We start from the raw sequence: 25934 nt of genomic DNA, 5'->3' as shown, positions 1-25934 counted from the left end.
ATTTGCATTACTCTAATAATTAGTGATGTTGAGCATCTTTTCATATGCCTGTTGGCCATCTGTATGTTTTCTTTGGAGAAATGTCTACTTAGGTCTTCTGCCCATTTTCTGATTGGGTTGCTTGTTTTTTTGATATTGAGATACATGAGCTGTTTGTATACTTTGGAAATTAAGCCCTTGTCAGTTGCATCATTTGGCAAGGCTCTTTTTTTATGGTCTTGACTCAAGCAATACGAGCCCCAGATTTCATGGTTGAATGGTGCCACTGGCTTTGCTCTGGTGAAGATCAGCTTTGCCCGCTGTACTCTCTGCTCAAGTGTTGCTTGGATACAAATCCTCCAAGTGTTCTGGCCAGGCTGTCTGGCCAGGAAGGGCCAGGAGCTACACTCAGGAGTGAGGCAAGATTGAGCTCTCCTGCCTGGGCAGAATGGGAGGGCCACCTGCAAGCAGGCCCCCTGGTCTTCCTGATCAGGCTTTCTGGTCAAGAGGGGCCAGGAGCTTTGTCCAACAGTTGGTGGGGGCTATTAATTAGCTCCCTGCCTGGGCCAAGCAGGGAAACTGACTCCAATCCCTCCAAGGCTCTTTGAAGTCTTGACTCAAGCTGACCTGCTCCCCAAGTTCCCTGGTTAAATGGTGCCACTGGACTTGTTCTATGGACAATCAGCTTTGCCTGCCATACTCTTCACTCAAGAAGTGCTTCATAGTTTCCAGGTGTTCTGACTCATCTGTCTGGTAAGGTGGGGCAAGGAGCTACTCAGCAGTATATAAAGCTAGGACTCAGCTCCCCTGCTTGGAGGGGGTAGACAGGGCTCCAGAGCTGTCAAGGCTCTTCATGTGAGGAACCAAACCATACAGACCTGCATCTCAGGGTGTCACCTGGTGAGACTGTGCCACCCTCTTGTTTCTCCAGATGAGCAAAGCTGCTGGTCAGGACTACTGCTTGGGTACTGCGGGTAGGAACTTGGTCTGCCAAGATCCCAGTGCTGGTTGTTGCAAGCCCCTCCCCCTTCTCTGTCACGATCAGATTCCCAGTAGTCAAGCCCAGCAGATTACCCCAAAATCCCTGTGGTAAGAAGTGAGGGCTCTCAAGAAGTGACCCACAATGCTGGTAGAGCTGGAAATCCACGCTGGGCTCTTGTTTCAAACTGGAGGAGTTGAGGGCTAAGGGGAGACTTCTTGGTGTGGTGCTGCACCAGCCTGGGGGAAGGGCAATATGGTCAGTGTGTAGCCGCTCCTCTTATCCGTCTAATGTGGTGTGTCTTGGTCTCTGTTGTGCAGGGGGTGCGTTACAGCCTCACTCCCATGTTCTAGGATTTTCTCAGTGGTGTCTGGTCTATGAATAGTTTTTAGTCATTCTTCTTGTGAGGAGGAGTGACATCAGGAATAACCTATGTTACCATCTTGGTGACATCACTCCTCACCTTTTATGTTTCTGATCATAATTTACCTTTTGTTTATATTGTGTATCCATTACCGTAGCTGTAGTTACTTTTAATATTTTTGTCCTTTAACCTTTATGATAGATTTAACACGCCACCATATTACAGCATCAGAGTATTTGAAATTTGACTATATACTTACCTTTATTAGGGTGTTATGTATTTTCATATCACTAATTAGTGTGCTTTCATCTCAGCGTGAAAAACTCCTTTTAATATTTCTTATAAAGCAGTTCTACTGGTGATGAATTCACCCAGCTTTCCTTTGTTTGTGAGTCTTATCTCACCTTCATTTCTAGAGGACAGCTTTGTCTGGTAAAGTATTCTTTTTAGGCAGTTTTTTTTTTCTTTCAACACTTTGAACATATCATCCTACTCTCTCCTGGCCTGCAATGTTTTTGCAGAAAAAGCTTCTAATAGCTTGATAAGGATTCACTTGTATGAGAGAAATATTTTCCTCTTGCTGCTTTTAAAATTCTATCTTTGTTTTTGATTTTAGACAGTTTTATTATAATATTTCATGGCAGATATTGTTGTGAGTTGAAATTTGGGGGTGATTTATTAGCTTCATGACCTTGGACATTCAAATCTCTCCCTAGATTTGGGAAGTTCTCAACCATTACTTCTTTAGATAAGTGTTCTGCCACCTTCTCCTTATCTTCTCCTTCTGGGACTCCGATCATTTATATATTATTTAGCTTGTTGTCCTATAGTTCACAGTTTTACTTCATTCTTTAAAAAATTTTTTTCTTTACTCTTCTTTGTATAATTCCAAAGGTACTGCCTTCTGCTTCACACATTCTCTCTTCCGCTTGATCCATTATGATGTTAATATTCTCTACTGCATTTTTCATTTCATTCACTGTATTCTTCAGCCCCAGAATTTGATTCGATTTTAATGATTTCTACTCTCTGCTAAACTTCTCATTTTATTTGTGCATTGTTTTCCTGCTTTTGTTGACCTATCTTTCTGTGTTTTCCTGTAGCTCGCTAAGCTTCCTTAAAACAGCTATTTTGAATTCTTTATCAGTTAAATTGCAAACCTCCTTTTCTTTGGGGTTATTGGAAAATTATTGTATCTTGTTCATGGTATCATCATGTTCCCTTGATTTTTCATGTTCCTTGATGTTTGTACTGCTGTCGTTGCATTTGAAGAAGCAGTCACCTCCTCCTTGCTTTACTGACAGCTTTTCAGAAATAAATCCTTTCTATCAGCCCTGCTGAGGATTCTGAGGCTTTCTTAGACCTTTCCTATGAGTACATCTACTCTACACTTCTTGCTATCTTTTGTGGCAGAATTCATAAGCTTGTATGCCTTCTTCCTATCCTGTAATGCCAGACTGGTTGCTGCCAGCTTCCATTTTGCCTTCCCTCTGGCAGTGCTGTATGTTCCATTTTGTGGTTTCTCCAAGGCCTTCAGATTTGGGCCTGCTTTCTGTGGGTGCTCACTAGCTGTCTGTAAAAGCTCATTTTTGCTGCCATCGGAACACACACAGGGAGCCAATCACAGGGTGAGGGTTTGTGGGTGAGGTGCATGGAGTGTTGGAAATGTGTATGGGCCAGTTTTAGGGGGTTCACAGGTGAGGTGTTCTCAGCAGCTGATGTGTGGGACTCCCAGTGGAGTCCTTGACATGGTTAGCAGTATCCACATCCCTTTCATATATTCTATTCTGAGCCTTGGCTGCTGCTCTCTCAGCCACTCACCACTCCTAGTCATGCAGCTCATGACACAGTTCTCTGGATGGGACAAGAGAGAAATGGGTCTCTTGACAGTGTCCTGTACAGCTAGAGAAGCTGAGCAGTCACTCATGTTCTCACTTTCCCCCATGGGAGAAATCATGGGAGGAGAGGGCTCTTTTGGCACCGAGGTTTGCTGTCCTGGGGGAGGAGTGATGCAGGTAAACTGTTCTTCTTACCCTCTTCAATGTCTCCAATCTTGGATTTTTTTTCATTCCAACAGTGTGCTGAAACTTTTCTGCTTTAACTCCTGGACTTCCACAAAGGCTCTCTTGTCTGTGGGTGATTGTCAAGTTGGTTTTCTTTGGGTGGAAGATGGTAGAAAACTCCTGTTCTACCTTGTTGATGTCACCACTGTAAAATTCCTTCTCTCTTGCCAAATATTCTAGAGGGAATTTCACTCATTGTCTTAGTTCCCTGATTTGTCCAATTCTTTCAAAGTCATTTAGAGAGCTTTTTTCCTTCTGGTTGAGAAGATTCTTTTGTAAAGAAAGGTTCTTCTTTTATAGCATTTTGATGGAGTAACATTTTTAGTATTTGCAAACGCACATGTACAAGAGCTCTTCCTACTCTTCGTGGGTAAATTAATTAGCAGCAAAGCCCTCACTTTCTTTTTTTTTTTTTAAACAGATACGGAGGGTGGCACACATGGCTTTTCTCTGATGGACAGTTTCCATTCTTAGCATCTTCCTTAATTTCGACCTGTATCCCAACCCTGTTTTACTTTGAAGCAGAATATTCACTTCTTTATTTGATCTGTACACTATATTTAGAAGGACGCATTTATAAGAATAGTTTTGGAGATCAGAGCTCTATGCATGAAACACTGGCTTCCCCTCACCCCATTCAATCAAGGTTCATAAGATTTATTTTTCATATATCCTACTTATTATAAAAGTAATATGTGCTATTGTAGAACACTCCCATTTAAACAAAGATTATAAACCTCATCTTATTTTATCAGTGGCTAGAGATTAAACTGAAGCCACAGCCTGAGAGGCTGCTAATGAGAAAATAAAATATTGTTGACACAATTTACTCCAGAAGCCATGACTCTAAGCTAGCCATTCATATTTGTCAAATAAGAGTAGACTCTGGGAAGGATATTCAAACTACTAAAAATAAAAGCCTTAAGGCATGTTAGGGTAATGGGGCCATACTGTCATGTTTATATTTATTCTTAATTTTATTTTCATGAAAGCATCAAGCCTAGATTGTTTGTATGAAAATATTTTGGTACAGCTTGGTATTCCAATTTAAATGTAATTTTGAATGCAGTAGTATAGGAGACTAGCTATCCCAAATGACCTCTCTAATTCCAAGAACTAAAATGCTAGATTAAAAAATGTACTTTAAAAAGTATTGCTGAGATGGCATAAAAATATACTCTAGAGACCAAAAAGGAAGTAAAAGCAGTTAACTTCCAAATTTCTACTAAAAAGGAGTGTGTTTGTATGTGTGTGTGCGTGCACACACATTTTTTATAAACTTGACTGACCTGCAGTAATGTGGGTAGTGGGGAGGAAGACAAGGTGGGAAATTCCATAATGAAGAATAATAAAAAATAAAGAGGGCACAATAAAATATTTTGGAATATATTTGTATAGAGCATCATTATATATTCTTTATGACTGCATATGATAAAAGCTGAGAAGGGAGGGATTGGGATTGTAACATCATAGATAGGGAACCATTAGAATGTTGTGTATTTTATGTTAGTGTTACATATTTTCTGGGTGTTTAAAATATTTCATAAAGAGTAAAATTTTAAAAGCATACTACAAAAAGTATTCTAAGTAGTTAGATATTTATTTTATATTGTTATATCTCTTATTTTGATTGTCAAAGGGTGAAAAATTGATCACGTTTGTTGAGAATTTACTTGGTGCAATGTGCCGGTAAAAAACTCTGTTTGATGTTGTGTGGACATATCTTTGCTTTTAAATAAATTCTCACCTAAAGTAAAATTAAAAAAAAAAAATTCACATAGACACCATTACTATTTGCACACTACTTCCCAAACTCCATGTATTAATCTTTGTTTCTGCAGTTTTTCTTCCCACATTTGAGTGTTTACTTTTCTATCACTCCAATTTCTATAAACTAATTCTTCATTTTCTCTTCCTTTTCTTTGTTCTGTGTTCTTAGGTAGCATCTTACTTAGTTTTGACCTTTAATCTAACCACATTTTATCTTAAACAAGTATATTTATTTCTATATTTGATCTGTACTCTCCTTTCAATACCTTTTCTCTTAGCAATTTATATTGCTAATATAAAATTTTCTTTAGAGCATTTAATTATAAACTCACCATTAATAAGTATAAATAATTAATTTAATTAACTTAATTTTGTTCTGTGCAAGTATAAAATAATTAACTTAATTTTGTTGATAAAAGGCATGACATTTTAAATTGAATGGATGTAAATGAAAGCACTTTATTGCTGTGTCTAAGGCTGTCATTCAAAACTGACAAGGACTCCTATTAATAAGCAACACTGAAGCAAAAATTAATTGAAAGAACCTAACCAAAAATACTCTGAAAATTAAAGACATGGAAAAATGGCTAATCGTAATACACCAAATTTAACTGCTTGGTTCCAACAATTTCATTTTTACACCACCAGCTTTTCCCCAGTTAAAAGCTGTTGGAGCAAGTAATATTTATTTGATTCATTTATAACACTACTTTTTTACAGGAATAAAAGAGAGAATATAATAAAATAAAGCATTCAAAAGCAAAGTTTCAGAAATCTTGCCTTAAATTTCAGTGAAAACACATATTTTGGTGCTTATATCTGAGGATTCAGTTACTTTCCAATGCTAGCTTTCAGCATCAATTCTGTAAAAATTCATAACGACAGTATTTCTTGCAACAAAGAGAAATGTATCGAACCCTGTTACTCCAGGACTAAAGCACTAATCTGTGAATAATAAAACTCAGCTAGAGAACTCCACTATAGTAGAGAGATAAATTTACACACCAACTTAATTATGTAGAGGAAATTGGTAATCAATGAAATAACTGTTATATTCCTCTTCTTATACCACTCATCAACTAGCTTTTTTGCTTTTTCAATATCAAAGCAATATTCTTTTCTAAGCCAGCAAGAAAGTGAGTAGAATCGCAGTTATAAATACTTAAACCAAGCATATTCTAAGGTCATTAGAGCATTGGATTATATGGATTACTTTCCAAATGGATGGGATTACAACTAAAAAATATCCAGCTAAATTTCCATTGATAGTAAATACTAGAGTTTAACTAATTATAAGAGGAAATTCATGAAGATTACTGCCCATTAATACTAACATACAGTTACTGTTATCATTAATGATTCATAGTTAATTAAATCCCAGAGAAGACATAAACCATAAATATTAGACTTGGAAAATTCTTGTTCTTACCAGGGTGACTCTGATGATGTGTCTTGATTTCACCAACTGCTTTTTCTCTTCCAACAGTATCTGTCATGCGTTCTATACCAGTCTCTATACATAGAAAACAAATTTCAAAACACATTGTAAGGTAACCATTAACACACATGTATGTGTGTCTTTGTGCCTGTGTGTAGTACTAACTTAATTAGTACTTGTATTATCGAAGAGAAATAATACAATGTCTGCATTGCATAATCATAAAACATTAGAATTTGAAGGGCTCTTAGCAATCATATAAGCCTCATGATATTGAAGCTTAGAGATGTTTTGTGATTTGATTGAGAACACACACCAAGATAATGCAAAACTGAGTACAAGCTGATGCCCCATAATTCCTTAACCAGTGCTTTTCATACACAATGCACTGTCCCATACAAACTTTAATCATCTTGGGGAGTTCAAGTAAATGATGTAACTGCCAAGATTACACTAAGAGGACACTCATACTGTAAGGATATACCTATGAGTGGAACGTGGCATTTTTTCCCCACTGGTCAAGAGACAAACCATGGTCCCACATCACGGAAAGTTACTACAAGGCAGAAATTCTTTGACTCTCTCAAGAATGTTTAATGCCATTTTTAAGGTTACGTAAATCAAGTAGACATCAAAGATGTAGAAGAGTAACAAGATATTCTGTGGTCTAAGAAAAACTACCTATCAGGTCCTCTTACTATGTACACCTTGTAGCTGGGGAGGGGGAAATGGGTAAATCTGAAGCAGTACCAGCACTGGGACTGCATCCCATTCCATTTGAGTTTTTATGTGATTTGGACATTTGGCAGGATTTAGAAAGTACTAACTAGGTCCAAGGAGAGGAATAACATTCATCTATTTTTTTAATACATGAAAGTTATTACAGAAAAATTCATATTGAAAAAGGGGTTAAGGAGGATTGCTGACTTGGGTCAAATTATGTGTCCAGTGTTTTGTGAATGAAAGCTAGTTACAGAAGAGCATGTACCAGAGGTTGGAAACCTATCCTGAACCTGACACCATAAGGTGGATCTTACTTTGTTGTAGTGGCTGAGACCAGAAGTAAGTGTTAAAGATCCAACTAAGTCGATATAATTGAAGCTCTCTGGTTTTTCTCCAACGGGTATAGGTTAAGAATGACAGGCCCAGTTGAAAGAAGCATGTAAAGATGCTTATATAAGCAAGGAAGCATTAAGAAAAGCATTTGATAGCAGATAGAATTAAGGACGAGGGAAAAGGGAGTATGTGCTAGAGAAATCTGCAATCTAGTAAGAATCACAATTTCCCTCCTCACAATACCCTCCCACTGCTTAAATTATTTTTTAGGCCTACCCTTCCTGAAGTTCCTAGTATATGATTCACACTTTACTGTTTCTTTGCATGGCTCATATTTTTGGGGGGTCTATACTGGGCATTCTAGACAATATCTTGTAAGAAATCTGGATACTGAGTTCCCCTCCCGTTTGGAGGCTTGCTGTTGCTGTTTGCCTGATTATTTATTTAGTGACTTGGCTGGAATATATTCTACTGTAGAGAAGTCTCCTTCTCTGCAGTGTGAATCTTCTAATGTTGCTCCTCTGGGGGCACAGACTTGGGCATGCAAACAGTCACCTTTGGATGACGCTTGTTTTTCCTGTTGACTGTCTCTTTCCCTTTTCTGTTAAGCTCTCTGCCTCCTTTAATATCACCCCAAAGATCAAGAAGCAGTGTGTCAAACACTGTAACACCAAGACAAGGGGCAGTAGTGTAAACTACGGACTATATAACAAAACTAAACACCTCTACTTCACCTGAGATACTGAAAATGTGCCGGGCATTTTAATTATATAGAGGGAATTAGTAAGCAATGAAATCTTTCTTTTAATCCCATTCATAAGCTAGACTTTCTGCTTTTGCAACTAGCCTGAAAAAGAAAGTGAGTAGCACTTAAAATGCTTCCATCAAGCATATTCCAAGCTCACTATACCCCTGAAATTTTGAGGATCACTTTTTAAATGAAGGAGTTCTAAAATTCACAATATGTAAATCCATTGATAATAACTGTTGGAGTTCCAGTAATTATAGGAGGGAATTTATGAAGACATTGCATCATGTAATAACAGCTTATAGGTACTGTAATCAGATTCAAACTTAAAGAAACTTAAATAAACTCTAGATAAGATAAATAAGCCAGAACAGACTTGCAATATTGTTCTTACCAGGATAACTCTTGGATTGTGTCTTGATTTCACCCTTTATTATACCTTTTCCAGCAGCATCTGGGAAGCGCTCTGTATCAGTGTCTATAGAAATAAACAGTTTCAAAACACTTTTGTAAGGTAAATATTAACATGTAGTTGTGTTAGTTTGTTTGTAATACTCCTTTAATTAGCATTATTTTATTACAGAAGAAGAATTATAATGAAATGTCTTACTTTCAGAATCAGTACACGTTAGAATTGGAAGAGCCATTGGCAACCATATAAGCCTCATTATATTGTAGCTTAGAAATGGTTAGTGATTTGACCAAGACCACATAGTCAGGTAGCGATAAAACTGATCCATAAACTGGTGCCTCATTAATTCCTTAACTAGAGCTTTTTCCATAAAATACAAAGTCTCTTGCAAATTAAGTCATCCTATAGAGTTTATCTTAATAAATATAACTGTCTTGTGTACATTAAAAGCACATTCATATCATAAGGATGTATCTGGTGAGGCTGGACATGACATTTTTTTTCCCAGACCAAATTGCAAACAATGGGCATCATAGTCACAGAATGTTACTGTGAGGCAGAAATTCTTTGACTTGTCCAGGAATATTTTAATTCCTTTTTTAAAGGCCATGTAACTATATGTCAGTAGACATCAGTGATGGAGAAAAACAACAAGTAATTTGTAGACTGGGATAAAGTACCCTCTCAGGTTCTCTTAGCATGTAGACCTTCTACGTGGGGAGGAAGAAATGGGTAATTTGCAGGAATGTGAGCATTGGTATTGCACTCCTTCCATTTGAGTCTTTATATGATTTTCACTTTTTTGCTGGATTCAGAAATGATGATATATGTCCAATGATAGAAAAAAATTGAAATTTATTTAAAAGATTTTATTTTGCAAAAGGAATAATTAGAATTGGTGACTCTGGGTCACCTGTTGGGTAAAGTTTTGTGTGGGCAAAAATTGGTTCTAACACAGCATGTAAGTGAAGTTGGAACCTGTCATATCCAGAATTTATAGACTGGAAGTCTTGCTTCGGAGAAATCGCTGAGCCCATGAATATTTCAAATACCCTCTATCACTGAGGCAGCACAAATTTATCACCACTGCAATCTAAACAAAGGTGAAGACCACATGGGGCATCACTACTAAAATCAAAGACACGTTGGATTGGGCAGAACAAGTTTTTAGTAATTAAGTTACAGCATTTGTGAAAGTAATGTCTGCTATAGCAACACATAACTGGAGAACATCAGCAGACAAACTTTAGCCCTCTGGTCTTTCTCCAACAGATATAATTAGAAGAACTGATTCATTTGATCTGAGAAAGCAAAGGATCCTTAAGTGAGCAGGGAGGCAGTGAGAACAGCCCTTGAGGGCAGACTGAATTAAAAACTGGGAGCATAATAAATGATATGGGGTGGAGAAACCTAATCTATTAAGAGCCACAATTTTGCTCCTTCACAACATCCTCCCACTGCTTTTAAGTATTAAAAAAAAATCCTATCCTGCTTGGAGTTCACTAAACTATTTTTTTCAAAAACATTTAACATACTATACAATATGCCCATTTAAAATGTGCAATCAATGGTTATTAATATATTCATAGAATGTGTAACAATCACCATAGTCAATTTTAGAATCAACTTCAGATTCATACTAATTAAATTCCAGGTAAATGTAGAAACATGACTGACACGTAGTTTTATTCTCTTATCTCCATTTTTGTGCTACTGAATTACATGTTACACGTATAAAATTAAAGACATTGTTAAAATTGTTCTTATAATTATTTCTTTATGAACCTTTATAACTTTTAAAGAAGATGAGAGACAAAAAATTAGAGCAAGTTTGGTATATATTTACACTGTTTGTTATATTAGCATTCTTATTTACAATCTTTGGTTCCTATGGACTCAAGTTACCATCTAGTGTAATTTTCTTACTTAAATTCATCCTTGTTCACACCATCTTCTTTGCACAGCTCTTGTGAAATATATTATATGTCTATATGTTAGAGGCCCAACAATACATTTTATACCTATTGTGTTATACAATTGCCTTTTAAATCAGTTAAGAGAAGAGACAAATATGCATTTATATGGTCTTTTGCAATACTAGCCATGTTTTTTTGTTTGTTTTGTTTATTTTTTATTTCTTTTTTGTGTATTCAAATTACTGTGTGAGATCATTCACTTTCAGTGGGAAAAACTTCCTTTAGCATTTCTTGTAAAGTGGGTCTGCTAGCAATAGATTCTCTGGAATTTTTTACTTGGGAATTTCACCATTTTTGAAAGATAGTTTGCCTGATATAAGTTTCTTGGTTGACAGATTCTTCTTTCATCATTTCAGTATTCCATTCCACTGCCTCTGGCCTCCATAGCTTCTGTTGCTAAATGAAGGTTACTGGGATTCTGTTTTACACCATCAGTTGGTTTTCTCTTGTTTCTTTCAAGATTTTATCTTTGTCCTTGTCTCTCAACATTTTTACTATGATGGGTCTGGTTGTAGATTCTTTTGTGCTTATTCTATTTAAATTTCACTGAGGTTGAATGTGTAGATTCATAATTTTCATTGAATAGTTTTCACAATTTTCAGCCATCTTTTCAAATATTTTTACTGCTCCTTTCTCTCTCTGTTCTCCTAGTATTCCCATACCTTTAGTTTGCTGTTTCTTTCTTCAGACTAATCCAATCTCTTGAACCCCTTAGGCAATATTTTCATTTCATTACTGTACATTTCAACCGCAGAATTTGCTTTGGGTTCTTTTACATTAATTTTTATTTTTAGTTGATAATGTCTATTTGACAAAATATTTTCATGGTATCTTCTTTTTTGAAAAGTGTTTTTTTTTTTGATGTGGACCATTTTTAAAGTCTTTACTGAATTTGTTACAATATTGCTTCTGTTTTATGTTTTGGTTTTTTGGCTGCAAGGCACGTGGGATCTTAGCTCCCTGACCAGGGATCGAACCCGCACCCCCTGCACTGGAAGGCGAAGTCTTAACCACTGGACCACCAGTGAAGACCCTCATTGTATCTTTGTTTTCTTCTTAAAGCAAGGTTTCCTTTAATTCTTTGAGCACATTTATAATAACTACTAGGTAGTCATCGTCTGCTAAGTCCAACATCTAGGATTCTCGCAAGCATATTTTGTTTCCTGCTTTTTCCTGCGCTTGGGTCACAATTTACTATTTCCTTACATGTCTTAATTTTTTTTTTTTACTAATAACTGGACATTTAAGATAATATATCATAGCATCTTTGGACTCTGATTTCTGTTTCCCTTTCTGAGGCTTGTTGTTTAGTGTGCTTGCTTGCTTGTTTGTGTACAGTGATTTCTCAGAGGTATCTTACTAACATATCTTTCCCCTGAGGTGTGAAGTCTCGCACATTGCTCCCAGAGGGCACCTCCTTGGGCATGCACACAGCTGCCTCTTGATGTTTGTGGTTTTAACAGGGCTCTGTTTGAATGTCTATTTCCCTTTTTTCTCTATTTAGGTGTCTTCTTTCAACATCACAGAAAACACCATAGAGAAATGTGTCTAACACTGTTACTTCAGGTCTAATAAAGAGGGAATTGATAACCATCTGTTATATTCGTCTTATCACATTCCTTAGCTAACCTTTCTACATTTGCAAATTCAGGAGAACTGTCTAAGCTGAAAATAGAAAGTGAATAGAATGTAATTGGGCATATTTATTTGTACCAAGCATATTCTAAGTTTATTAAAGGACTGGTTTTTATGGATTAGCTCCTAAATGAATGAGCTCTAAAACTAACACTATGTAGCTAGTTTTACATTGATATTCAATACAAAAATTCAACTAATTAAAGGAAGGAGTTCTTGAAAACTTTTGCCTGTGTAATAATAAACCATAGATACTGATGTTATTCATGATTCTTAATTAATTAAACTCCAGAGAAGATAAGGAAACCTGAAATCTTAGATTTGTAAAATTCTTGTCCTTACCAGGGAGATTCATTGATTGTATCTTGAATTGTCCCTTTATTACACCTCTTCTAGTTTTATCTGTCAAGCCTTCTACATTAGTCCCTGTAGAAAGAACAAATTTCAAAACACTTTGCATGGTAACCATTTACATACAAACGTGTGTGTTTGCACGTGTGTGTGTGTCTGTGTGTGTGTAGCACTAACTTAATTACCATTTATTACGGAAGATGAGTTTTATTGAAATGTCTGGTTTGGAGAATCACAAAGCCTTAAATTAGAACAGATAAAGCAATTATATAAGTCACATTATATTGAAGTTTAGAGATTCCTTAACCAGTACTTTTCTATAATTCCTTAACCAGTACTTTTTCCTTAACCAGTGCATAATTCCTTAACCAGTGCTTTTCAATATAATGCTATCTCTTACATAAGTGGAAATCATCCCAGAGAATTTATGATGGCAATATAATTTCCAGATTTATATTAAAAGAACACTTATTCTGCAAGGATGTACCCGATGAGGCAGAACTTAACATTTTTTTTCCCCGACAAGACAAGATGTAAACCATAGTCTTCTTAGTCACAGTAACTTACCATGAGCCAGAAATTCTCTGACTTACCCAGGAAATTTTTAATTCCCTTTTAGGCTACGTAACTGTAAATCATGTATGTATCACTGATTTAAAGAGTAACGTGATAATCACTGAATTGAGAAAAAGTGTCTCTGAGATTCCTCGAGCATGTACACTTTATGTCTTGCAAGGAGGAAATGGTGAAATTTGTACCACAACCAGGACTCTGATGGGATCCATTTCCATTTGAGCTTTTATGTGATCTAAATTTTTGCTATAATTAACAATGATTAACTATGTTCGATGACACGAAAAATACATGAAAGTTATTATAAAGGTATTTACACTGAGAAAGGGATAACTAGGACTGGGGACCTAAAGGGTACATCCTTGGGCATGCACACAGTTGCCTTTTGATGTTAGTGGTTTTAACAGGGCTCTGTTTGAATGCCTGTTTCCCTGGGTTAAAAGTTTAGTGCATGAAGTTGGTTCTAGTAGAGCATGTAAATGGAGTTGGAAACCTATCATGATCCTGACATTGTCTAGTAGAAGACTGCTTTGAAAAAAGGTCTGAGCCCATGAATAAATGTAAAAGGTCACACTACGATTTTGGCAGCCCAAATGTACCATATTGCATTCTTCACAGACAGGATACCACCTGGGGCATCATTAACAAAATAAACAAAGATGCATCAGATTAGGCAGGCAAGTTTTCAATAAATAACAACATTTTGTGAAAGTAATAAAATCTATAGCCACACAAAATTAGGGAATATTAGCACATATATTTTAGCCACTCTGGTCTTTCTTCAACAGATATAACTAAGGTGAATGGAGTCATTTGAATCAAGAAAGCAGAGGATCCTCAGATAAGCAGGGAGACAATCAGAACAGCATTTGAGGGAAGATTGGGTTAAGCACTAGGAATTACAGGTATGCACTAGAGAAATCTTTAATCGAGTAAGAGTCACAATTTCTCTCCTTCACGGTATCCTCCCATTGCTTTAAATCTTTTTAAAATCTCTTAATTTTTGTAGTTCACTAAGCTATTTTTAAAATATATAACATACCATAATATTCGTCCACTTAAAGTGTGTCCAAATCAATGGTTTCATTAAAAGTTATATTCAGAGTTGTGTAACCATAACCACAGTCAATTTGAGTCTACTTCAGATTTATATTATTAAATTCCAATTATATATAGAAATATTACTCCTATATAGCTCTGTTATCTCTTCCCCATTTTTGTGCTATTGTTATACATATTATACCTTTAAATATAAAACAGTTTGTAATAATTATTTCTTTATATAACTCTATGCCCTTGAAAGAAGCTGACAGAAGAAAGAAGAGCAAGTATATATTTACAGTGTTTGTTATATTAACCTTCTTGTTTACAATTTCTGGTTCTCTTCATTTGTTCCTGCGGATTCGAGTTAACATCTGCTATCATTTTTTACTCAAATACATCACCATCCTCATACATCTCCTTTGCACAGCTACTACAGAATATATCACTTTTCCATATTTTTATAGGCCCGACAATACAATGATATACATATTGTTCTATACAATCGCCTTTTAAATCAATTAAGAGAAGAAAGGACACAAAATATGCATTGATCTTGTCTTTTGAAGTACAGAATTCCTTTTTTAAACTTTAATCCATTTACTTCTATTTTTTACATGAACTTGTTCACGCAGTAGCCATAAAGTACATTGGGAACATATATTTTGTTTCACAAAGAAGGAGAAAAAACTGAAAAAATATGGTTGCTTATGGAAAGCTGCAAAAGGGAAGGAGAAAGCAGGATGGAACAAAAGAGAATACAACCCAAGAGTCTTGCTCTTCAGACTATAGTTTAGGTTACTGTATAAAAACAGTTTATACCTTGGCCATCAGGGCTGCTCTAATTACTTGCGGGTCTAGAACTTCAGAGCACTATTTTTGTTTCAGGTTTGTTTTCTGTTTCCCAAGTGAAACACCTTATTGTTTCTTATGATTATTAAAGTAATACATGGTTAACTTTTAAAATTCCACATATGAGTGAAATCATGTGGTACGTATTTGTCTTTGTCTGACTTATTTCACTTAGCATAACACCATCAAGGGTATTATGGGTTCCTCCATGTTGTTGCATATGCAAGATTTCATCTTTTACGGATGAGTAGTATTCCATTGTATATACACATACCACATCTTTTTTACATTCTCACCAACAGTGTATTAAGGTTCCCTTTTCTCCGCATCCTCTCCAACACTTTTTGTCTTTTTGATAATGGCTATTCTGACAAGTGTTAGGTAGCATCTCTTCGTAGTTTTGATTTGCATTTCCTTAATAGTAATAGTGAACATCTTTTCTTGTGCCTGTTGGCCATCTGCATGTCTTCTTGGAAAAATTTCTGTTCAGCTCCTTCTGTTCAGCTCATTTTTTTTAATGGCGTTGTTAGCTTTTTTGTTTTTGAATTGTATGAGTTCTTTATGTATTTTGGATATTTATCCCTTGTCAGATATATCATTTGCAAATATATCTCCCATATATCTCCCATTAGGTTGTCTTTTCATTTTATTGATAGTTTCCTTGCTGTGCAGAAGCTTTTCAGTTTGATGCAACCTCATTTTTTCATTTTTGCTTTTGTTTCCCTTGCTTGAGGAGACACAAATAGATATTGCTAAGACTGATGTCAAAGAGCATACTGCCTATGTTTTCTTCTAGAGATTATGGTTTCAGGTCTTACATTCAAGTCTTTAATTCATCTTGAGTTAATTTTTCTGTATGGCGTGAGATAGTAGTCTAGTTTCACTTTTCTTGCCATGTGGCTGTCCAGTATTCACAATATCATTTATTGAAGAGACTATCATTTCTCCATTGTATGTTCTTTATTCCTTTGTCCTAAATTAATTGTCTATATATGCATAGGTTTATTTCTGGGCTCTCAGTTCTGCTTCACTGATCTTTATATCTATTTTTCTGCCAACACCAGGCTGTTTTATATTACTATGGCTTTCTAATATAGTTTGAAACCAGGGAGTGTGATACTTCCAGCTTTGTTATTTTTTCTCAGGATTGCTTTGGCTATTTTGGAGGAGTCTTTTGCGGTTCCATAGAAATTTTAGAATTTTTTGCTCTGTGTCTGTGAAAAATGTCCTTGGGATTTTGATAGGGATTGCACTGAATCTGTGGATTGCTTTAAGTAATATGGACAGTTTTTACAATGTTAATTCTTCTAATTCATGAGGATGGAATATCTTTCCATTGTTGGTGTCTTCTTCAATTTATTTTAACAGTGTCTTATAGTTTTCAGTATAAGTCTTTTCACCTTCTTGGTTAAATTGATTCCTAGGCTTTTTCTGCCTTTTGTTGAGACTGTAAATGGGATTGTTTTTGTTAATATCTCTTTCTGCTAGTCCACTGTTAGCATATAGAAATGGAACAGATTTTTGTATACTGATTTTGTATCCTTTACTGTATTTGTTTATTATTTCCAATAGTTTTTTGGTGGAGTCTTTAGGGCTTTGTATATACAAAACCATGTCATCTGCAAATAGAGACAGTTCTACTTCTTCCTTTCTAATCTGGATGATTTTATTTCTTTTTCTTGCCTAATTGCTCTGGCCAGCACTTCCAACACTATGTTGAATAAGAGAGGTGAGAGTGGGCATCTTTGAATTGTTCCTGACCTTAGTGGCATGGCTCTCAATTTTTCACCACTGAGTATGACATTAGCTGTGGGTTTATCATATATTATGTTGAGGTATGGCCATTCTATACTCACTTAATTGAGAAGTTTTATAATAAATGGATGTTGAATCTTGTCAAATGTTCTTTCTGCATCTATTGAGATGATCATGTGGTTTTTATTCTTTATTTTGTTAATGTGGTCTATCACACTGATTCATTTGTGGGTGTTGAACCATCCTTGCATCCCTGGAATAAATCACACTTGTATGACCCTTTGATGTATTGTTGAATTTGGCTTGCCAATATTTTGTTGAGGATTTTTGCATCCATCTTCATCAGAGATATTGGCCTATAATGTTCTTTGTGTGTGTGTCTGTGTGTGTGTGTTGTATTTTTCTGGTTTTGGTATCAAGGTGATGCTGACCTCATAAAATGAGTTTGGAAGTGTTACCTCCTCTTCAATTTTTTCAAATAGTTTTAGAAGGATTGGGTATTAAATCTTTGAATGTTTGATAGAATTCACTTGTGAAGCAGTCTGTTCCTGGACTTTTGTTTTTTGGGAGGTTTTTAATTTCTGTTTCAATCTCTGTACTAGTGACTGGTATATTCAGATTTTGGAATTATAGAATTCTTTTAACGCATGCTCTTTTTTGGAACGGATTAAAATCACTGCCTAAGGTCCACTGCTTTCAGCCTGAAGAACTCTCATTATTATTTCTCATAAGGCAGGTCTGCTAACAAACAGTTTCTCAGTGTTTATTTATTTGGGAATCTGTTTATCTCACCTTCACTTTTGAAAGAAAAAGTTCATGGTGACAATTTCTTCCTTCAGCATTTTAATATGGCATCCCACTGCCTTCTGGGCTACATAGTTTCTTTCTTTTTTTGGCCACACCTCACAGCATGCAGAACTTCCCTGACCAGAGATTGAACATGTGTCCCCCTGCAGTGGAAGCATGGAAGTGCAGAGTCTTAACCACTGAACCACCAGGGAAGCCCCTGGGCTTCATAGTTTCTGATGCTAAGTAAGCTGTTAATCTTACCAGGGTTCTCTTTTTTTATGATGTGTTGCTTTCCCTTTGTGACATTCGAGAGTTTCTGTCTTTGTCTTCCATTACTTTTACTTGATGTATCTGGTTGTAGATTTCTTTGTGCTTATTCTTAGACTTCATTTGGCTTGGATATCCAGATTCATATTCATCATCAAATGTGCTTCCAAACTGTCAGCCATAATTACTTCAAATATTTTTTCTGCCCCCTTTTGTCTCAGCTCTACTTCTTCTGTAGTCATTAAGTGTGGAGATTCTTTCTTTTGACAATCAAATCTACTCCTGAACCCCTCTAGTGAATTTTTCCTTACAGTTATTGTACTCTCAACTCCAGAGTTATCACTGTGTTTTTTTAACAAAAATAATTTCTATCTCTTTGTTAATATTCTCTATTTGATTAGACATTGTCATCAATATTCCTGTCTGTTTTAAGCATGGGTTTCTTTAATTCTTCAAAAATATTTATAACTGTTTTATAGTATCTTACATCTGGAACCACACTGTGGTCTGCTTTTTTTCCTTAGTTCATACTTTACTGTTTTTTTGCATGTCTCATATTTTGAGGGGGGGCAGTGTATCTAATATACTGTAGGAAATCTGGATACTGAGCTCCCATCCCCTTTGAAGGCTTGTTGTTGTTTGCCTATTAATTATTTAGTGAATGGGCTACACTATCTTCTGTCCTACTGAAGTCTCCTTCCCTGCAGTGTGCAGCTTCTAATGTTGCTCCTCTGTGGGCACAGCCTTGGGCATGCATGCAATCACCTTTGGATGACAGTTTTTTAAAATTTTTTATTGAGGCATATTTGATTTACAATATTATACAAGTTTCAGGTGTACAACATAGTGACTCACATTTTTAAAAAGTTAACTCCATTTATAGTTATTATACAATATTGGCTATATTCCCTGTGCACTACAATACATCCTTATAGCTTATTTATTTTAAATATAGTAGATTGTACTTCTTAATCCCCTACCCTTATCTTGCTCCTCCACCATTTTCTCTCCACTGGTAACCACTAGTTTGTTCTCTATATCTGTGAATCTGCTTTTTTGTTATATTCACTAGTTTGTTGTATTTTTTAGATTCCATATGTAAGTGATATCATAGAGTACTTGTCTTTGTCTGACTTACTTCACTTAGCATAATGCCCTCTAAGTCTATCTATGTTGCTGCAAAAGGCAAAGTTTTGTTCTTTTTCATGGTCAGTAGTATTCCATAGTGTGTGTGCATATGTACATCTTCTTTATCCATTCATCTGTTAATGGATGCTTAGGGTGTTTCTATATGTTGGCAATTGTAAATAATGCTGCTATGAACATTCGGGTGCATGTATCTTTTTGAATTACTGTGTTTGTTTGTTTTGGACATATACCCCAAAGTGGAACTGCTGGGTCATATGGTAGCTCTATTTTTAGTTTTTTGAGAAACCTCCATACTGTTTTCCACAGTGGCCACACCAATTTACTTTCTGACCAACAGTGTAGAAGGGTTCCCTTTTCTCCACACTCTTGCCAACATTTGTTATTTGTGATCTTTTTGATGATAACCATTCTGACAGGTGTGAGGTGATATTGTGATTTGATTGGCATATCAGTATATTAAGTAGTGATGTTGAGCATTTTTCCATACATCTGTTGGTCAACTGCATGTCTTCTTTGGAAAAATGTCTATTCAGGTCTTCTGCCCACTTTTTAATTGGGTGTTCATGTTTTTGATATTGAGTTGTATGAGCTGTATATATATTTTAGATATTAACCCCTTAACAGTTGTATCATTTGCAAATATTTTCTCCCATCAGTAAGATGTCTTTTCATTTTGTCTCTGGTTTCCTTTGTTGTGGAAAAGCTTTTAAGTTCAATTAGTTCTCATTTGTTTATTTTTGCTTTTGTTTTCTTTGTTTTAAGAGACATATCCAAAAGAATATTGCCACCATTTATGTCAAAGTGTGTTCTGCCTAAGTTTTCTTCCAAAGTTTTATGGTTTCCAGTCTTACATTTAGATCTTTAATCCACTTTGCGTTTAGTTTTGTATACGGTGTTAGAGAATATTCTAATTTCATTCTTTTACATGTAGCTGTCCGGTTTTCCCAGCACCACTTATTGAATAGACTTCTCTTTTCTCCATTGTATTGTATATTCTTGTCTCCTTTGTCATAGATTAATTGGCCATAAGTGTGTGGGGTTATTTCTGGACTCTCTATTCTGTTCCTTTGATCTATGTGTCTGATTTTGTACCAGTATCGTACAGTTTTGATCATTGTAGCCTTGTAGTACAGTCTGAAGTTAGGGAGCATGCTACCACCATCTCTGTTCTTCTTTCTCAAGATTGTTTGTCTATTCAGGGTCTTTTTTGTTTCTATACTATTTTGAAATTATTTCTCCTAATTCTAAGAATGTCTTTGGTACTTTGATAGGGATTGCACTGAATCTGTAGACTGCCTTGGGTAATACAGTCATTTTAACAAATTTAATTCTTCCAATCCATGAACATGGTATATCTTTCCATCTGTTTGTGTCATCTTCAATTTCTTTCATCAGTGTCTTATAATTTTCTGATTTCAAGTCTTTTACCTCCTTACGTAAGTTTATTCCTAAGTATTTTATTCTTTTTGATGCAACTGTAAATGAGATTGTTTCCTTAATTTCTTTCTGATAGTTTGTTGTTAGTGTATAGAATTGCAACATATTTCTCTATATTAATTTTGTACCTGAAAATTACTGAATTTATCCTTGAGCTCTAGTATTTTTTTGGTAGCTGTTTTTAGGATTCTCTTTGTTTAGTATCATGTCGTCTACAAAGTGACAATTTTACTTTCCCTTTTTAATTTGGATTCCTTTTATTTCTTTTCCTTGTTTGACTGTGGTGGCTAAGACGTCTAATAATATGTTGAATAAAAGTGGCAATAGTGGGCATCCTTGTTTCATATCTTAGAGGAAATGCTTTCATCTTTTCACTGTTGAGTATAATGTTAGCTATGGGATTACCATGTATGGCTTTTATTATGTTGAGGCATGTTCCTTGTATACCCACTTTCTGGAGAGTTTTTATCATAAATGGATGTTGAATTTTGTGAAAATCTTTTTCTGTATCTATTGAGATAATCATATAGTTTTTATTCTTTAATTTGTTAATGTGATGTATCACACTGATTGACTTGCAAACACTGAAACATCCTTGTATCCCTGGGATAAATCCCACTTAATCATGGTGTATGATCATTTAAATGTATTGTTGGAGTCAGTTTGCTAATATTTTGTTAAGGGTTTCTGCATCTACTTTCACCCATGTAATTTTCTGTTCTGTGATATCTCTGTCTCATTTTGGTATCACGTGATGCTGGCCTTACAGAATGACTTTGGAAACATTCCTTTCTCTGCAACTTTGTGCAATACTTTGAGAAGTATAGGTATTAATTATTCTTTAAATGTTTGGTAGAATTCCCCTATGAAGCCACTTGTTCTTGGACTTATGTTTTTTGGTTATTTTTTTTTATTACTCGTTCAATTTCATTACTGATAATTGGTCTGTTCATATTTTCTTTTTATTCCTGGTTCAGTCTTGGGAGATTGTATATTTCTTTTAGGTTGTCTGTTTTATTGTCATACGGTTTTTCCGAGTAATGTCTCATGATCAGTTGCACTTCTGTGGTGTTGGTTGTAACGTCTTTTTCATTTCTGATTTTATTGATTTGGGCCCTGCATCTTACTCTTGATGAATCTGGCTAAAGGTCTGTCAATTTTGTTTATCTTTTCAAAGAAACAGGTTATAGTTTCATTGATATTTTCCATTTTTAAGTCACTATTTCATTTATTTCTTCTCTGGTCTTTATGATTTCTTTCCTTCTGCTAACTTTGTGTTTTGTTCGTTCATCTTTTTCCTAGTTCCTTTAGGTGTAAGTTAAGTTGTTCATTTGAGATTTTTCATGTTTCCTGAGGTTTGTTTGTATCAGTATAATTTTTTATTTTAGAACTGCTTTTGCTGCATCTCATAGATTTTTGGATCATTTTCTGTTCACCTGTCTCTAGGTATTTTTTGATTTCCTCTTTGATTTCTTCATGATCCATTGGTTGTTTAGTAGCATGTTGCTTAGCTTCTGTGTGTTTGTGATTTTTGCAATATTTTCTTTTAGCTGATTTCTAGTCTCTCATAGTGTTGTGGTGGGAAAAGATACTTGATATGATTTCAATTTTCTTAAATTTACCAAGGCTTGTTTTTGTGGCCTAACATTCCTAGAGAATGTTCCATGTGGACTTGAATGTGTGTTCTGCTGCTGTTGGATGGAATGTTATATACCTATCTATTAAGTCCATATGGTCTAATGTGTCATTTAAGGCCAGTGTCTCCTTATGGATTTTCTTTTTGGATGATCTGTCTGTTGACTTGAGTGGGCTTTTAAAGTCTCTTACTATTATTGTGTAACTGTCTGTTTCTCCCTTTATGTCTGTTAATATTTGCTTTATTTATTAAGAAGCTCCTATGTCGAGTGCATATATATTTTCAATTGTTACATCTTTTCCTTGGATTGATCCTTTGATCATTATGTAACATCCTTCTTTGTCGCTTATTACAGTCTTTGTCTTAAAGTCTATTTTGTCTGATATAATTATTGCTACCTGGGCTTTCTTTTGATTTCCATTTGCCTGGAATGACTTTTTCAATCTCTTCACTTTCAGTCTGTGTCTTTAGATCAGAAGTGAGTCTCTTTTAGGTAGCATATATAAAGGTCTTGGTTTTGTATCCATTCAGCAACTCCATGTCTTTTGATTGGAGCATTTAGCTCATTTAAATGTAATTATTGATATGTGTGTTCTTATTGCCATAAGAATAGTTAATAGTAGTTTTGTTAATAGTTTTTGGGTTGTTTTTCTAGGTCTTTTTGTTCCCTTCTTCTTTTGTTCTTTTGTGATTTGATGACTATCTTTAGTGTTATGTTTGGATTACTTTCTCTTCTTTGTGTATCTATTACAGAAGTTTTGGTTGTGGTTACCATGAGGTTTATATACAGATATCTATCTATCTATCTATCTGAAGTTCGATCTCTTAATTTCAAACACATTTTAACTATGCTTCATTTGTACTCTCCTCCCCTCATGATTACTATTTTTGACATATTTTACATCTAATTATTTTGTGTATCTGTTAACTTCTTATTGTGGTTATAGATGACTTAACCATTTTTGTCTTTAATCCTTCCTATGAGCTTTGCATATGGTTGATTTTCTACTTTTACTATATATTTGCTTTTACTGATGAGCTTTTCCTTTCATAATTTTCATGTTTATAGTTGTGGCCTTTTCTTTTTTGCTTAGAGATGTCCCTTTAACATTTCTGGTAAACCTGGCTTGGTGGTGTGGAACTCTTCCAGCTTTTGCTTGCCTGTAAAGCTTTTGATCTCTCCATGAAATGTGAATGAGAGCTTTGCTGGATAGAGTATTCTTGGTTCTAGGTTTTTCCTTTTCATCAGTTTAAATATATCTTGCCACTGCCTTCTGCCTGCAAAGTTTCTGCTGAAAAGTCAGCTGATAGCCTTATGGGTGTTCCCTTGTATGTAACTTGTTGCTTTTCCCTTGCTGCTTTTAATATTCTCTCTTTAGCTTTAATTTTTGCGTTTTTAATTACAATGTGTCTTGGTGTGTTCCTCTTTGGATTGGGACTCTGTTCTTTCTGGACTGGGATTTTTTCATCTCCCTAGTTAGGGACATTTTCAGCTATTATGTCTAAATATGTTCTCTGTCACCTTTTTTCTCTCTTCTTCTTCTGGGACCCCTCTAATGTGAATGTTAATATGCTTGATGTTGTCCCAGAAGTCTCTTTAACAGTCTTCATTTCTTTCCATTCTTTTTTTCTGCTAAGCATCAGTGATTTCCACTACTCTGTCCTCCAGCCCACTGATCTGTTCCTCTGTACCATTTAGTCTACTGCTGATTCCTCCTAGTGTATTTTTCATTTCAGTTATTGTATTCTTCATCTCTGTTTAGTGGTTCTTTATATTTTCCAACTCCTTGTTAAAAACTTCTCATTTCTCACTCTGTCCATCCATTCTTCTCCCAAGTTGTTTGGGATCATCACCCTGAATTCGTTGTTGGGTGGTTGTCTATCTCTACTTCACTTAGCTCTTCTTCTGGGGTTGTATCTTATTCCTTCATTTGGACCATTTTCCTCTGTCGATTCATTTTGTCTAACTTAATGTTTATATTTCTATGTATCTGGGAGGTTGGTTACATTTCCCAACCTTGGAGAAGAAGCCTTTTGCAAGAGACTTCCTATGAATCCCAGCAATACACTGCTCTCTCGTCATCAGAGCTATATCCTCTAGGAGTGCCCCTATATGTGCTGTGCGGGTCCTTCTGTTGTGGCAAGCTGACGGCTATGGGTGGCCTGGTTGGCTTGGTTGGCCCCCAGTCTGGTGGTTTGCCAGGACCTTCCTGTGTGGAGGCTGCCGGCCACTGGTTGGCAGGGTTGGGTCACAAGGTGGCTGGCTGTAGAACCCTGGGGAGCCCCAGGGTTAGTTCTGTATCATTGGTGGATGGAGTCAGGTCTAGGAGATCCTGAGGCTGGGGCCAGCCCACCAATGGATGAAGCCAGATCCAAGGGACAGTGCCAGCCCAAAGGCAGGCAGTGACAGGTCCTGGGGTCTGGCTGCAGGGCTGAGGGCTTCCAGAGACGGCAATGGACTGCTGGTGGGTGGGTGTGGTTCCTTACACAGTTGACTGTGGGGTCCATGGGTCCCAAAGCTTGTGTTGCCTTGTCAGCAGGTGGGGCATGGCTCAGCCAATCTCAGAGATGGTTCTGGCCTTCTGGTGGGTGGGCTGAGTCTGCAGGCTGCAGGGATGCATTTTCCTGCATCTGGTGTCCACCCACTGGTGGGTGAGGCTATAGCAGAGATGTCATTGCCTTGGGGCTGGTGTCCCTCCACTAGTTGGAGAGGCTGGTCCTGAAGCTAGAGCAAGCTTATTGGTGGGTGGAGTCAGTGATTCTGGGGCTGGTGCCTGCCCACTGGTGGGTGGACCTGGGTCTCTGGCTGCAGGGCCCTGGGGGTCCTGGGTCTACTGCCTGCACATTGGTGTGTGGTGCCAGGTCCTAGACCCTCTGGTGTGCAGGTATGTGTCCAGGGGTGGCTTTGGGCTCAGAAAGTCTTAAAGCAGTCTCTCTTCTGATGGGTTGGGCTGTGTCACTGCCCAGTTAGTTGCTTGGCCTGAGGCTTCCCAGTACTGGTGCCTACAGGTTGGTTGTTGTTGGGGGGGCGGATTCCAAAATGGTGCTGCAGCACCAGTGGTAGAACGAGCTCTCAAGAATGGCTACTGTCAGTGTCTATGTCCCTAGGGAGACTCTTCAAGATTAGCAGGTAGGTTTGACCCCAAATCCTTTAAATTACTGCTTCTATGCTGGGTCCTGAAGCATGTGAGATGTTGTGTGTGCCCTTGGAGAGTGAAGCCTCTATTTCGCAGAGCCCTCTGGAACTCCTAAAAGCAAGCCCCACTGGCCTTCAAAGTCAAATGTTCTGGGGACTCATCTTCTTGTTGCAGAACCTCCAGGCTGGGCAGACTGATGTGGGGCTCAGACCCCTTACTCATTGGGGAGAATCTCTGCAACTGTAATTATTCTCCCATTCATGAGTTGCCCAAGCCAGGGACCTGACTATACTGTGACTCTACCCCTACTACCTGCCTTGCTGTGGTCCCTTTTTTATATCCTTAGTTCTAGAAGACCTTTCTTGGTAGGTTCCAGTCTTTTACATCAATGGTTGTTCTGTAAATGGTTGTAATTTTGCTATGTCCATGAGCTAAGGTGAGCTCAGGGTTATTACTCTACCATTTTCAATGACAGTTGTTTTAAAAACGATTCTGTTGACTGTCTCTTTCCCTTATTTTTCTGTTAA

At 36.5% G+C, this 25934-nt stretch overlaps 1 protein-coding gene across 1 annotated transcript in view; it reads right to left on the bottom strand.

Moving 5' to 3' along the window:
• Positions 1-820: 820 nt before the first annotated feature.
• Positions 821-25934, bottom strand: part of CCDC7 (coiled-coil domain containing 7) — a 285426-nt gene continuing 260312 nt past the window's right edge. Inside the window, exons 32-35 of the mRNA XM_061181406.1 lie at positions 12763-12846; positions 8792-8875; positions 6585-6668; positions 821-1197 (exon numbers count right to left, since the gene is read on the bottom strand). Of these exons, the coding sequence (XP_061037389.1) occupies positions 821-1197; positions 6585-6668; positions 8792-8875; positions 12763-12846 (629 nt within the window). The remainder of the gene's footprint in view (positions 1198-6584; positions 6669-8791; positions 8876-12762; positions 12847-25934) is intronic.

Source organism: Eubalaena glacialis, chromosome 2 (assembly GCF_028564815.1).
Source record: "Eubalaena glacialis isolate mEubGla1 chromosome 2, mEubGla1.1.hap2.+ XY, whole genome shotgun sequence".
Lineage (NCBI taxonomy): Eukaryota > Metazoa > Chordata > Mammalia > Artiodactyla > Balaenidae > Eubalaena > Eubalaena glacialis.
The sequence above is the reverse complement of the archived record's forward strand: the minus strand, read 5'-3'. Positions and strand labels throughout refer to the sequence as shown.